The sequence below is a fragment of the Clytia hemisphaerica genome, unplaced genomic scaffold (assembly GCF_902728285.1).
Source record: "Clytia hemisphaerica strain Z4C2 unplaced genomic scaffold, Clytia hemisphaerica genome assembly, whole genome shotgun sequence".
NCBI lineage: Eukaryota > Metazoa > Cnidaria > Hydrozoa > Leptothecata > Clytiidae > Clytia > Clytia hemisphaerica.
In genome coordinates, this window is record NW_027103522.1 from 12131 (window position 1) to 27975 (window position 15845).

General features: G+C 36.0%; 1 protein-coding gene and 1 long non-coding RNA gene across 2 annotated transcripts; both read left to right on the forward strand.

The window, feature by feature from the left end:
- Positions 1-12258: 12258 nt before the first annotated feature.
- On the forward strand, positions 12259-14319 carry LOC136799397 (uncharacterized). The gene is made up of 4 exons (XM_067056110.1): positions 12259-12625; positions 12799-12924; positions 13213-13530; positions 13844-14319. Exons 1-4 carry the CDS (start codon positions 12259-12261, stop codon positions 14305-14307), a joined length of 1275 nt encoding a protein of 424 aa, XP_066912211.1. The 3' UTR covers positions 14308-14319.
- Positions 14320-14870: 551 nt separating this feature from the next.
- LOC136799396 (uncharacterized) lies at positions 14871-15545 on the forward strand. Its single transcript, XR_010845513.1, has 3 exons — positions 14871-14979; positions 15139-15321; positions 15514-15545. It is a non-coding gene; the product is annotated as an uncharacterized lncRNA (long non-coding RNA).
- Positions 15546-15845: the final 300 nt, after the last annotated feature.

Here is a 15845-nt window from a genome sequence, read left to right on the forward strand (position 1 = left end):
CATTTACTAAAATTAACTATTGTTATAATCACTGAATGTATAATAAAATGTTGGCTTGTGAAATTGTTCCCAATTGTCTTAATTTTGTCTTTACCATTTCAGACGTCACAGGATACGTCACTCCTAACAGGAAGAACAAGGAAGGAAAAAGAGAAAACTTCACTGTTCATCTGAAAACCCAGCCAACATGTTTTCCAGAGAATCATGATTTCCAATCACAAACAAATGAAAAAAGTCAGGTCAAACTTCATGAATGCCTTTCACAACAAAGAATTAATAACAGTAAAGAACATTGTGCCTGGCAGGGAACTTGCCTTTTATAATCTACTCAGAAATTGAATCAGCAAGTACCGTGATAACTTTTGATATTAATGATTCAGAAGCCAATCAATTATGCGACCTAAAAGAAGTGGAACAAGTTTTATCTATTGTAGGTAAAGTCAAATAAACTGGGGAGACCACCGTCCAAAGCTTGGATCCGATTAAAAACAAAACTGAAAGACGACAAGATGCTGTCATTTCTGACGGTTCTCGAACAATGAAATTGACAGTATGGGCCGACCTTATTGACATTATCAAACCTAACAAACTCATCCAGCTCTACTGTGCTTCAACCAAGGAAGCGTTGTTGGACCTAGAATTATATACCAACAACTGGGCAACAAATGGTTACTGTGCCCGCTTTGCCACAAGCAGCTAACAGTCGATCCTGGAACAGGCACTGCATCTTGCATCAAATGTAATACTTTAGGCGTACAAACTTTCGCGAACAGAAACTTTCGCGATTTTCGCGAATTTTGGCCCTTTTCGCGAAAGTAAATGTATTTAAAAATTCTAGGAAGGGCCATTCGCGAAAGTTTATGCTCGCGAAAAATCCTTGACAAAATAGAAAATCTGTAAAACTTCAAACTTTGAATAAAATGTAACTTTATGGCACTTTTTAGCCTGCTAAAAGACTAATAAGACAAAGGACAAATGTTTAAAAGCCAATCCAAGAAGTATTTGTCCCACTAAGCTATTTTTTAATGTGAAAATTCTCAATTTTACGTCTTGATTCGCGAAAGTTTATGCTCGCGAAAAATATTTTCCCTTAAATTCGCGAAAGTAAATGTCGTGAATTTCGCGATTTTTCGTCCTCGCGAAAGTTTCTGCTCGCGAAATTTTGTACGCCTAAACCATTTGATTGATTTNAACACCATTTCATTTTTGGTGACAAAACAATCACCACCACAACACTTTAATATTACTTGCTTAAATGTTTTAATATGAAAAGGGATAACCTGTTCCATTTCCTCAATTGTTGCCCAACTGTCACGAGAAATCAAAGTCTCCAAATCAATGTTCCTAGTACATTCGATACGCTTCCTTTTTCGGAGATTTTCTCTTGCACGTCGTAAGTTAGCCTGTTAGACGAAAACCCCTTTTTTATCGCGTTTTAACGTCTGTTACTTTTTGCCGTGGAATCGAATGTTCTTGGACGGGAAAGTCCGTCCAAGATTTTCTCTTCGGCGCAGCTCATTTTGCCGTGACTTTGGACAAGCTGCACTCCATCGCGTGTGCTTTTTTCGTTTTTTAAGAAGTCGCTGCATTGCTTCGATCGGTAAAGTTCAAATAGATTTTCGAACTTTCGAATTTTGTAATTCGAATTTTGTGATTCGAATTTTGAAATTTTTTTGAGAGAGAACCAAAATCATTTGTTTTGAAAGTTGAAACCGAACGAAAAGAAACAGTATCAGTGGATGGAGGAGAAAAGAAGATGGAAATCCTTTTTTTTTGCATCAAACAGCAGCAGAGTTGTTTGGGTTATTTCCATAACAGGATTGAAGAATCCCAGAGACTGTAAACATTGAGAATGAAAATTATTCAAATCAGATTAGATCCTATCCTACCTAGAACCATAAGTGCTGCAATCCAATGATGATTGAAAGGAAAGACGAACTTGTACTTTTTGTATGCTTTGGGATGGCAACGAATATCTTTTGGATATGGCATGAAACCAGGAAGAATTTATTTTGTTTATTCCTGGCCTATTCCAGTGGAAAGAAGAACTGTTTGTTTGTTATTGTTTTTATTGGCTGTTCGATGTGGTCTCTCTATCTGGTCGCTAGTTTGAAAATATTTCATTAATAAAATGGTGGAAAGTAAATTGACATATGATTGAAAGTAAAGTGAAATTTGATTGTATTCGATTCGAAAGTTTGCTGGGAATGGAAATGAAAAACTTTCTTCACAGCTGTCTTCACCAGTGACATAGACAAGTCTTGACAATTCTGGACAATTGCCAAAACTTGACACTATTTTCATGATATTATTCTTACATTATAATGTGAAGAGTTTGGTCCTGTATAATCAGAGTTAAAACTACTAATTAATTTTGAGATCTCGAGCAGATTTTAGATTTGAATTTCTCAACTTTGGAAACTACTAGATAGTAAGCCAGTAAAATGTGGAGGTTTTGCTTCGAATTGTGAGAGGAATCTACCTAAATTTTATTAGTTTTATCTAACTTTCCTATAAATTTATATTTTTAAGATGTTATAGTCATTGACATAGTTTTATTACAACTTTAGAACTTTGCTAAATTTTATGGTAAATACATTAATGATATATTTCTATTATTTGTACCTCTTAAGTCTTAATCCTGAAATTGCACGAGATCGACTCATTTCCATCAAATGATAGTCTTGGAATCCTCATTATTTTTTATTTTACATCCCTGTTTCAAAAACTGGCTATGGCTAGTGTTGAGAGTTTTCTTTTATTTGATTTTGACAACTTACAAGGAAGAAAACCTTTTGAAGAAGTGGGATTATCTCATTACCTTTCTAAATTAAGAGCCTGTTGACAATACCATTAATTGGAGCTGCTTGAAGACCTTTGGAAACTTTTTTGCTTCTATAGTTCTTTCGTTATAATAGGGGGGGGTATCAAAATAATTTCAAAAAAAAACATTTTCAGCTCACCAAACTCCATCCCGATCCCGAGGATTCTTTTGTTTTGATTTTAATGCACGGAACTCAAAGTTGAAACTAGATTGAACATCAACGCACATCCTCTCCTACCTATTCGATTGTCCGTTCCAGTCTTTATTTTCGAGTTCCGTGTTTTCCCGCCCTTATGCACTCCGCACGGGATCGACGTCACCCTCCACCACAGTGCGATAACTTTCGACAAACGCTTCAAAGTGTAACTGACCATAAAACAAAGAAAAAATTTGGTTTGTGGGAAGGTACTGGCTAGTCGTAAGTATACTTCTGTAACTGTAAAACTCCTCAAGCTGTTATCGGAAACGCCTTGAGACTTTCTAAAATCCAACATATCACCAATGGACTTGATGTAGTTGAGGGCAGCAGAAGATGATAAATCCCACTCTTCTTCTAAAGTACGGAGAAATGAAATGATTATGGTAGGAGATCCTATACAGCAATCTATAAAGTTGTATGTTAGCTCGTAATCAGATTCGTTATTCCCTAATGCCTGCATTAGAAATTTCATCGTCCTTTGGGCTATTTGTCTTGCTTCTTTTTCTGTCTTTCCTCCTCCACATGTAGTACATAGCCAAGTTAGAAAGTCAAGTCCAATACCTTCCTCTAATGAAAATGCTGCCTTTTTTGAAGTGCACGCCTTTTTCTTTTTGGGTTGCATTAGTTCGATTTCCTCTCTTTTAATGTCAGGCTGTTTATCAAAGTAATAAAACCATGGGTGTTTATTGTCAATATGTTTCCTGAGCCCTCTGCTGCTCAAGAAATCTCCGTGAAGACAAAACTTTATTGGACAAGTGAAAGATTTTCTTACATTTTCTCGTATGATTAATTTCCTTTTGAAACGTGCAGCACCATTCACAGCTTTCCAATCAACAAATAAACAGCGATTCGTGTGAACGCCGTGGTTCATGGCTTGCAGCCACCACTGTATTGGTCGAACTAAAAGTGTACCTTTTTATATTAGCAATACCCTATCCATCGCGGGGGTAAAAAAAACCTATATCAATGATTTTTAGAGTCCACAAAAGATATTTTCTTTTTTTATCAGCAAATATACCCCCATACCAAGTTGAGCCAATGAAACAGTTCCAAGATTGCTTCAAACTACCAGGGGGTAACCAAGACAAGTCCAAAAAGATAAGCATTGTTTGATGTTTATTCATTGGTTAGAATTAAAAAATACATCATAAAACACCCCCTGTCAAAAATAAGAACCAATGATATTCAACATGCTTCTTTACAAAAGACTGGTAGCCATATATATAGATCTAAATTCGGCACCTTCAAATCACAAGCTGTTCCTCCTAAGGAGGAACAGCAGCTCCTCTTTTAGAGGAGTAAACTTTGTTCCTCTCGATCAGGAACAAGAAACTCTTCTTTAGCATAAGGAACAAACAAGTTATGCTTAAATGAACAATTTGTTCTTATAAGCGAAGTTTAAAATGGTCATTGACAATAAGGAACGTAAGTGAACAAAACGTACACAAGTAACTCACCAAACAACAAATTGATCTCAAAGGAACTCTTTCAGCACTGTCAAACCATTTAAAGAATAAATAGGTCTTTAGGGAATGGAATGGGTGATAATATTATGTTCTTTTCGCGTTCACTGAAATGAGGATAATTATAGACAATCAACTACATTAAACCATTTGATTTGATTCAATTCCCTTCGCGAATAGCAGTATGCGCGTTACTTTAGTGAACTGATCATAAATTCGAAGGAAAAATTGAACAATTCACCAGTTCACTTTTGAATGTGTGAGAGTGAGACGAAAGAAGAGAGGAGATGGCAAATGCAGAGAATCAAGAGACAGCAGAAAGCACAAAGTGTCCTGCCAAAGGATTAACTAGCGATGACATCGAAGAGACATTACACCGGTTCATCATTTTGCAAGTGAGTTTTAGAATTATTTTCATTTTTGTTTAGTTCATTACTTTACTCTTCCAATGTTATCCTTCGATGAACGGGAAGCCTTTTTTGTAATTTTTTGTATATGTTTAATAAAGCATAATTGTATACGTTATAGAATTTATTTACGTTTTAGGTTCCACGTGACAGTCATATGTTTGCCTGCAGGGCCATCGGGCAGAGCTGTGTTAGCGAAAAGCAATTTTTACAATCAAAAGTGGCTCAAATACCGGGGGTTGAGTTGGTGATGGCTTGCGTCACTGGCACAATGTCAAATTCGAAGAAAAAGGGTGTTGCGGCAAAGCAAAGAATTCGAAGAGGTGTTGCCTTTTTTGTTACTTCGAAATCGGAGGCGGGGGAGGACGAGCTGTTGAAACAAATTTGTATGTGGGGCGTACCCATGGATCTCACCCACGTCAAGCCTCGCTGCAAAAGCAGAGACTCAAGAGAGATCGCATTGAGAGCCCTGTGCACAGTTGTTAAGGTATTTTTGTTATTTTTTTTTATAACCGAGGCAGTCATTAACTAAAAAGAAAATAACACGAGCGCAAATGTGCAGGTAAAGGGGAAACAGAAATCAAATAATAAGATTTAAAACATGGAAATATCTTTTATTTCAATAAAATTTTGTTACAAGTTTGCTCTGTAGTCGATGGGTCCTTTAAATCTTGATTTTTAACTTTTGACTCTTCACTTTGGCTTTTCTTTGGTTTCTTTTCTTCCTCTTTTTCTGCACTCTCCTGTTTGACCATCCATTGTGGCAGAGTGCGAGCATATCGTACTTTATAAAGTTTTCTTCGTTTAAAGTGGGGTAAACCATTGACGTTGTATACAATATTTTCATATTCAGTTTCAACACCGCTAGAGTCTTCAGAGTTAAGATAAATAATATCTCCAACCTGACGCTTTGGCATGGTGTGACTTGCTTGTCTGAAATCTCAGAACAGAATGATCGGCATATGTTGCAGCAAGCAAACTTTTATTTACAGTTAACGAAAGCGAGGCTGTCTTTTTTAATGCATAGAAATCAAATCTTTGAATGCTAGTTTAAAAAGCTCCCAGGGGTGAATCCAATTAAATTTTTTACGCAAATAGCGTAACTGTGGGTAAAAACAGTTTTCAGCTAGACTTGATCAAGACTTTGAAATGTTACTTATTTTTTATATAAACTGGGCTACAATCGATGTAGCCCGGTGGTAGCCCGTCGATAGCCCGTCCATTTTAGCTTGAATTTAGTTGGAAGCCTGTAGCCCGTTCATATATCACTATAAGAGAGTTGTGCAGTGACGTAACTATTAAAATGGAAGGAGATTGGGTCAGAAAATAGAAATTCGAGGCATGCGCACTCAATTAAAACTGAGACTTTGTAATTTTTCTTAATTTTTGAAAAACATGGGCTACAATCGATGTAGCCCGGTGGAAGCCCGTCGATAGCCCGTCCATAGCTTGAATTTAGTTGGAAGCCTGTAGCCCGTTCATATATCACTATAAGAGACTTGTGCAGTGACGTAACTATTGAAATAGAAGGAGATTGCGTCAGTAATTAGAAATTCGAGGCATGCGCACTCATATCAATCTGAGACTTTGTAATTTTTCATCATTTTTGAAAAAAATGGGCTACAATCGATGTAGCCCGGTGATAGCCCGTCGATAGCCCGTTCATTTTAGCTTGAATTTAGTTGGAAGCCTGTAGCCCGTTCATATATCACTATAAGAGAGTTGTGCAGTTGTAACTATTAAAATGGAAGGAGATTGCGTCAGTAATTAGAAATTCGAGGCATGCGCACTCAATTCAAATTGAGACTTTGTAATTTTTCATAATTTTTGAAAAACATGGGCTACAATCGATGTAGCCCGGTGATAGCCCGTTGATAGCCCGTCCATTGTAGCTTGAATTTAGTTGGAAGCCTGTAGCCCGTTCATATATCACTATAAGAGAGTTTTGCAGTGACGTAACTGTTAAATTGGAAAAGGATTGGGTCAGAAAATAGAAATTCAAGGCATGCGCACTCAATTCAATCTGAGACTTTGTAATTTTTAAACATATTTGAAAAAAAATGGGCTACAATCGATGTAGCCCGGTGGTAGCCTGTCGATAGCCCGTCCATTTTAGCTTGAATTTGGTTGAAAGCCCGTAGCCCGTTCATATATCACTATAAGAGAGTTGTGCAGTGACGTAATTATTGAAAATGAAAGCGACTATGTCGGTAATTCAAATCTGACGCACGCTAACTGTTTCATACATAAGTTATATTGCCAATCGAGTGCACATACGTTGATTTAAAAAAAACGAACCTAGTCCCTTTTATTTCCAATAACTACGTCACTTCAAAAGTCTCTTATGGTGACATTTCAACGGGCTACGGGCTTCCAACTAAATTCAAGCTAAAATGGGCGGGCTATCGACAGGCTACCACCGGGCTACATCGATTGTAGCCCATTTTTTCAAAAATGATTAAAATATTACAAAGTCTCATTTTGCATTGAGTGCGCATGCCTTGAATTTCTATTTTCTGACCCAATCCCTTTCCATTTTAATAGTTACGTCACTGTACAACTCTGTTATAGTGATATATGAACGGGCTGCAGGCTTCCAACTAAATTCAAGCTAAAATAGACGGGCTATCCACAGGCTACCACCGGGCTACATCGATTGTAGCCCATTTTTTCAAGAATGATTAAAAATTACAAAGTCTCAGTTTGAATTGAGTGCGCATGCCTCGAATTTCTAATTAAAGACGCAATCTCCTTCCATTTTAACAATTACGTCACTGCAAAACCTTCTTATAGTGATATATGAACGGGCTACGGGCTTCCAACTAAATTCAAGCTAAAATGGACGGGCTATCGACGGGCTACCACCGGGCTACATCGATTGTAGCCTATTTTTTTCAAAAATTATGAAAAATTACAAAGTCTCAATTTGAATTGAGTGCGCATGTCTAGAATTTCTATTTTCTGACCCACTCCCTTTCCATTTTAACAGTTACGTCACTGCAAAACTCTCTTATAGTGAGATATGAACGGGCTATGGGCTTCCAACTAAATTCAAGCTAAAATGGACGGGCTATCGACGGGCTACCACCGGGCTACATCGATTGTAGCCTATTTTTTTCAAAAATTATGAAAAATTACAAAGTCTCAATTTGAATTGAGTGCGCATGTCTAGAATTTCTATTTTCTGACCCACTCCCTTTCCATTTTAACAGTTACGTCACTGCAAAACTCTCTTATAGTGAGATATGAACGGGCTTTGGGCTTCCAACTAAATTCAAGCTAAAATGGACGGGCTATCGACGGGCTATCACCAGGCTACATCGATTGTAGCCCATTTTTTTCAAAAATGATTAAAAATTACAAAGTCTCAGTTTGAATTGAGTGCGCATGTCTAGAATTTCTATTTTCTAACCCACTCCCTTTCCATTTTAACAGTTACGTCACTGCAAAACTCTCTTATAGTGAGATATGAACGGGCTATCGACGGGCTTCCACCGGGCTACATCGATTGTAGCCCATTTTTTTTAAAAAATGATTAAAAATTCCAAAGTCTCATTTTGCATTGAGTGCGCATGCCTTGAATTTCTAATTTCTGACCCAATCCCATTCCATTTTAATAGTTACGTCACTGCAAAACTCTCTTATAGTGATATATGAACGGGCTACATGCTTCTAACCAAATTCAAGCTAAAATGGACGGGCTATCGACGGGCTACCACCGGGTTACCAAAAAGGTTTACATTTTCGTTTTAATAGAAAGTGAAATCGACTCTTCCACTGAAAAACTGCTTTTGGAATCAACCGATCTATCAGAAACCGAAGGCGAAGCAAGTGACAGGCAGATGGCAACGCCCAAACTAGCTGCAAGTCCTCTACAAAAGGAGGAAATCCTCAGATTTAAACCGGGGAAAACAAGATAGAAATTTGAAGATCTAAACTCTTACGAGTACTGGCGGGAGATTAGAACTGTTTTGGCCACAAATATGGGCAGAAGAGAAAGATTGACTGGCAATTATTATCTCAATTTTGATGACGACTTTGAGCCAAGTGTGAAATGTCGCATCCCGAAACCTGAATTCGACGCATGGTGCTTGGTGAAGGGAAAAGTCCGAGAGGGATTTGACATAAAGGGATTTTGTTTGTGCTACCCCAATATTGAGGAAGAGAATGCTGATGACGATAATTGTAAACAGATCACCAATAGATAGTTAAAAAACATCTTTTGTTGTTTTTCTTTTCCAGTCGGTAGACAATGATGTTTAAACGTTCATATAACGGCAATCATTCTTTTTCACCGTTTTCAACGTTCAAACAATGTTGTGTACCAGCTGAGGCGTCTCTTATTTCCAAGTTCTAAGATAAAGTAACTTTAGGCTTTGATTGAAAAATAGAAAAAGGAGCCTTTTTAAGAACATGCATCAATTTATCATCACAAAGTCATAATTTTAGAGGAAAACATAATATTCCTAATAAAACATTTTCACAAATAATTTAGGCTTTACATTTTTATAGTAAATATAAAATTATTATTTGGAATTAAGATTCACTTTAGCAAACTAAGAACTGTGTTTCCTACAAATTTATCACCTCTTAAGGATAAAAATGGTTTTAGATATTTTCTTAATTATTATCTTTATACCTTAAAATATAGTAAAACTCAATACTCTTGAATTCTCTTTAGGTAAAAATTTCTCAAAAGTTTTGTAAAATGAGACATCAGAGATATTTAGGACTCTTTCCATATTCATTTTGAAGGAACAGTATTTCAAAGATTTTTCATAAATTTGAGCTTTTGGAAACAATTAAACCAACATCAAGGAAAACAAAGAAAATACTAGTTATTATAAAGATAAATAGTTATGAAAATACAATTTCATTCATCTTTGTAAATTACAGCCAGCTTTAAATGCCGCCGAATCTGCTCTCATGCGTAAACTGTCTCTTGTTCTTGTTGAATGAAAATCGAAATCCTTGTCCTTTAATATTTGAGTCCATAACTTCCCATATTTTTCTATACCTGCTCTTAGACACCTGTCCTCCTCTATTGTAAATCGTGCATTCTTACTTTGCTTTCTAGCGGTGTCCTGGATAGTAGTGGTGTCTTTTCTTAGGTCTAAAAAATCATTTTTGTTGCTTGAAGTAGCCACGGGCTGTTTACTAACACCGTTTCCAATGTGTGTCACTGACAAGTCCTTAAATTCGTTAGGCAAATAGACATTAGTCGACGAAGGTTGATAGGCACTAATTTCAAAGTCACTTGATGACTGTATAAAATCTTGACCACCTGAGTAGCCTGGTTGAGCTTCTTCAATTATTTTTCGGCTCTTTTCAATAACTCTTGAATCAAATTGGGTATCAATGTTATTGTACATAGCCATCATATCTTTCTCTATCCTTACCGTATCAGTCATCTTGTCCATGCATTTTTTACCTTCGACTGCAACAATACGAGACTGCTTTTTCTTGTAATGAATCTTGGCAACTCTTGAACTATGCTTTTGGTCTTCACTAATAACCCTTTGTTCTTCAACAGAAAGTCTATCACTGCTTTCAGTTTCAATAATTTGTCGATAACGAGTCGGATTAATGTTCTTACCGATTGCCTGATGTACTAACATTACCATTGCAGATGTCAAAGATTGATATTGTGAGCCGTTTGTCGATATTAGGAGATATCCACATCTTGGTTGAAGGCGAGTTATTACGTATTTGATGTATAGATCAATAATTTCCATGACGTCATCAGTTATAATTAAAGTGTCAAAAATAAAAGTTGATGCAGTTTTGAATTCTGTTTGGTCAATGAAGCCTTTATTTCTTCTAGCTTTTTCAATCATTGCAACTGTCAAAAACTGAAAAGTCATTGGTCTTGAGCATTTGACTCTCAGAAAAAGCATGGTGGTAATAAATCGAATACAAAACACCATATCATTTTTTGTGACAAGTCCACTCTCATTTTGGCACTTTTCAATTATAGTTTTGAATGTTTTCAAATGAAATGGAATGACCCGCTCCATTTCCTCAATTGTTGCCCAGCTATTTCTTGAAATCAAAGTCTCTAAGTCAAGGTTCCTCGTACACTCAAGATTTTTCTTTTTTCCCAAATTCTCTCTGGCTCTTCTTAAATAAACTTCTGTCACTGTAAAACGTCGTAAATCGTCATCAGAAACACCATGGGACTTTCGAAAATCTAACATATCCCCAATAGACTTGATATAGTTTAACGATGCCGAAGAAGATAATTTCCACTCATTTTCTAAAGTATGCAAAAAGTTTATTAATATGCTCGGGGAGCCCAAACAGCAATCTACGTATTCATTTGTCAAATTCCTGTCGCATTCGTTATTACCAATGGCTTGTACGAAAAATTTCATTGCTCTCTTGGCTATTTGTGTGGCTTCCTTGTAGTTTTTCCCTCCTCCACAGGTCGTAGTAAGCCAAAGGAGAAATGTTTGCCCGATCCCTTCATCTAATGAAAAAGAAGGCTTTTTGGACGTACAAACCTTTTTACGATAAGGTAAAATGTGTTCGATCTCATCGCGCTGAACATTGGGCTCTTTGTCGAAATAGTAGTACCATGGGTGTTTCCCATCGATATGTTTACGTAAACCACGGCTGCTTTTAAAATCCTGGTGTAGACAATTCTTGAGTGGACAACCAAACATTCCATAGGCGTTTACTCGAAGTATTAGTTTCCTTTTTGCATGAGCAGCGCCATTCATAGCTTTCCAGTCAACCAGCAAAAATCGACTAGTCGATTTCATGGCTGAACGCCACTGATTAAAGGTCTTTCCGAAATAGCACGCTTTTATAGGTATATACAAGGGGGTTGTAGGATTTTTTTCACTTTAATTTCAAACAGCAGAAATGAATTTGATTGGATCATCGTAATTTGTCTTTGTGAAATTATCGAATGTAGACCCCCTTATAAGGAATGGCCCAATCAAAAATAGACACGGAGTGAAAGTTTCTGATTTGTACATCCATCAAACGGAACAAGTTTTTCTCTAAAGATTAAAGAAGCTGTTCCTCTTTCAAAAATGCCTACATTGTTCTTATAACATGGAGAACATATCTATCTCGCAAAAAATTAAAAGAATGTTCCTTTTCAAAGGTATTTAAATGTTCCCTAGAGTAAGGAACATCAAGGAACAAACGTTTCTTCTCAAAATTTAAAGTGAACAAAAAGGTTATTAAGGAATAAAATATTCGTTCCTTGTCTTTAAAGTGACAATTTTGTCCCTTAAGGAACATATTGGACAATAAAACTGTGTTCCTTTCGCGTTCACTGAAATGAGGATAATTATAGACAATCAACTACATTAAAGCCATATGAGTGAAAGATGTTCACTTCGCGTGAGCAAGATGTCAGGCGTACAAATGACCATAAGATGTGACACAATTAAAAGTGCACTTAAAAACTTCATAGTGCCTATCGTTGTTGATAGATACTTTGTTATATCATTTCGTTGTCTATGGGATGTTTTTGATGAAGACCTTGAAAAAGCGAACTATAACCTTGAAAATAAAAGAGAAGAGATGGAAACCATAATAAAGCGTTTTGATGAAGTGATGCTTTACTTTTCCTGTCTTTGTGGTATGAAAGTGAGCGACATGAGACACAAACTAATTAAACGAAAAAGGCAAGAAGAAGAGAGAAGAGAAGCACCGTTAGATTCGGATGAGGATTATCAAAGTTACGAAATAGACGGGGAGAAAACCGTCATACCAGGTAAAAATTTATTTCAAAATTTGATTTTTAATCGACGATATTTTCAAAAATTGATCATGATTATGGCCAAATTTATTTTTTTTTCACACTAGTCTCTATTTCTCTTACAAAATTTCTTCTCTTAAGGTATTGAAACTTTGTTCTTTTGTTAATTGGGACGGACTATTTTTTAGGGATTTCATATTGGATAGCGATATCTTCAACACGAGGTGGTGCAAATAAAATCGAAGCGGAAATATGTAAACGAATTATGTTGGCTGGCTTGAATGTTAGTGATTGCAAAGAAATCATTGTCAGAGGTAAAAATTATTGTATATTAAAAGGGGCGGCTTCAACTTTTGTGGATCGGTACGGCATTTTGTAATTTTGTTTTTAAATTGAGAAGCCAACCTCATTTTGAAACACTAATTTTACAAATATTAAATCGCGTCTTCCCCATTTTGCAAAGTGTTAAAAGTGCGTCTTGACCATTAGCCAGTTGGAAATTGTTTTTTACATTTTTGGAAAAATGAGTGAAAATTAATTTCGATTATAAAATACTTGAAAACGTTTTTTTTTTTTTATTCATTTTTGTTTTTGCCTTATAGGCAAAGGAACTTACACAACGCTGGTGGCGTATTCAAGGTTGCTTTTCCAAGTGTTGAAAGACCATAACAACAGAGGAGTGTGTAGTCGAGCGCTCAGGTATCATTATGAAGCTGTTAGAGCTGCAGCAGTGAAGAGAAAGATCACATTGATTGAAAATCCCGAGTTCCGAGATCCCCTTGCTGACGAACGCCCTATGGCACGAGTCGTTCTTACTAAAAATCTTGCAAATGATGTACGTGGTCTAATGTTGGGTGCTATCCAAAATATCAAATTCACCAAAATCGAATTGGAAACCATAGACGAGACTTCAAGTAGTGGTAAGGAATAATTTTATTCTCTTAAGTCTTTCAAAATCTACATACAAGATTGAAATTCTAAAAATAAAATCAATAAGTTATGAAAATTAATTAATTAATAAATTAAATTATTAATTCATTGATTGATTAATTAATTAATTAATTATATAATTATGTAATTAATCAATTTTATCTAGTATACCTTTTACTACCGGTTACTCTAAAAGTTCTTGATTTTGTTTCTCATTTGATTACCCTTCCAGTGGCCCATTTTGTAGTTTTGAGACCAATATTGAAGCAGCTTATATTTTATATCTCACTTCTATCACTACAGTGTCACCTCCTTCAGTTGCGAAATTCATACCAACCGATCCTCTGTGTATTGCCGCTGACGAGCTTCACCGCTTTATGAAAAAGAAACACTACTCCATTTGCAAGGGACGTGTTTACAAAAAGGCACAAGATTCCGAATTCACTTACGTCAACCTTCAGGGCATAGAAGAATTTATCTTATGGGCACTTGGACAAAACCAAGTTGCCAATGCATGTGCCTCTCACGTATCCTCCTTGATAAGGGTTTTATCTAAGCCAACGTGCCGTCTGATACAGCCAATCCAAATTATGTACAACTATATAGAATGCTTACCAGCTGGTACAATCTTTGTCATCTCTCAAAAGAAGTTCATAAAAGTGAGATCGTTTCCATCAAACACATCCCCACGTGCATTTGTGAAATACACGTACAGGAAAGATCGAGTTCCATACCCGAAACCATTTTTGGACGGTAATCAAATTTGAATTTAGATTTTATTTTGCAATGAATTGAGCTTTTACAGTTATACCACTACCTATACTTGAATACACTAAATTCCCTCTAAATTGAAGGTTTTTTTATTTAAAATCTTTCTGTAATGCGGATCAATTCTTATTCACTTTCAAAGATAGTTGTTATCCTTAAATACTTTCTGTAATTCCATTCTCTATCTAATTATTTCAGAGTAAAATTCCTGTTCGAGTTTGTGTTACTGTAAATTACCCTATTTTTATTTACCAACTGCTCCTACACGGAAGATTTCCAGATAAAGAACCGAAACTTTGCTTGGAGGGTGAAGTGAACAGTGGAAAGGCTTGATGGCCCCATTTGAAGGTATACATATACAAATTCCTGAACTTTATTCCCAGTCGATTTCTGTCAATACCCTAACCTTATTAGATTGTTTTTGCTCTGAAATTTCTTAGCCTTTTTCATATAATAAGAACAGGACAAAGTTAGCACATCAACAATCAAATAGTCATTACTACAATTTGCTTTTTTCTGTTAAGGAATCATTTCCCAAGATCATATTGCTGGTATTGTGGCAGTAGGAAGGTTTTCTGGACATTTGATAAACAATGACACTCAATTAGTTTTCATGGATGAATGGTCTTCAGATTCTCTTTCCTTTTCTGATGCGAAAAGAATATTGCAGGGTAAGCCAGCTAAAACAATCTCACCGGGATAGAGTGATATCGTAACTGAACGAATTTCGACAATGTCATGCTTTACATGTAAATTCACATACTAATTTCACATACGTACACGATTATTTATTTTTCTAAAATTGTAAAACTATATCTTGGATTTTTCAGGTGGATTCTTCATGTTATCACAAAAGCATAGCAAAGCAACGAAGGTCAATTACAGATCGGGGTTTTTCATAACCACAAATAAAATACCAGACTTTGTCAATGATCGGGATAATGATGCGATCAAAAAACGACTTGAAACGTTCCAAACAAAGCCATTGCCGAGAAAGGATTCATACCTTAGAAGTAAGTGTACATAAATGAAATTAATTGTCAAACTAATTTCTTATTTATTTTTTACTTAACTTTACTTAACTTATCTTAATTAGCATAGTTAATAGAAATTCACCCTGGAAAAGTTTGAAAATCTATATATGGTTGACTGACTAACTGTTCACTTTGCTCAATCTATAACAAAGTTTTGTTTCTTGTCAATAGACTGGATGAGACTTCACTGTATGAAAATATTTTAATCAGGTAGAATTAGGTCAAACCCACCAAAACCTGGAAAAAAATGGTGTAAAGATAAAATTTTGCACAGAGGTCCAGAAACATGTCAGGAATCACCAAAAAAAAATCGCCACCTCCAGGAGGTTGGGAACACCCCTAAATCCATAATGGCAGCCACAGTAGTGAAAAATGCAAAAAAGTGGAAAATAGAAAACAATTTTTTCAACTTCAAAACTTTGGGGCTGCCTAGAGACTTCAAAAATGGTTGGATTTGGCTGAAATTTGGCACACTTAATCTTTGGGTAAATATTTGGGGTTAT

Excerpts from the sequence above, each read along its gene's own strand:
- LOC136799397 (XM_067056110.1), top strand. The coding sequence starts at position 12,259 with ATGTCAGGCGTACAAATGACCATAAGATGTGACACAATTAAAAGTGCA. Across the intron at positions 12,626-12,798 it reads GGAGAAAACCGTCATACCAG|GGATTTCATATTGGATAGCG; the intron begins GTAAAAATTTAT and ends ACTATTTTTTAG. Across the intron at positions 12,925-13,212 it reads CAAAGAAATCATTGTCAGAG|GCAAAGGAACTTACACAACG; the intron begins GTAAAAATTATT and ends TTTGCCTTATAG.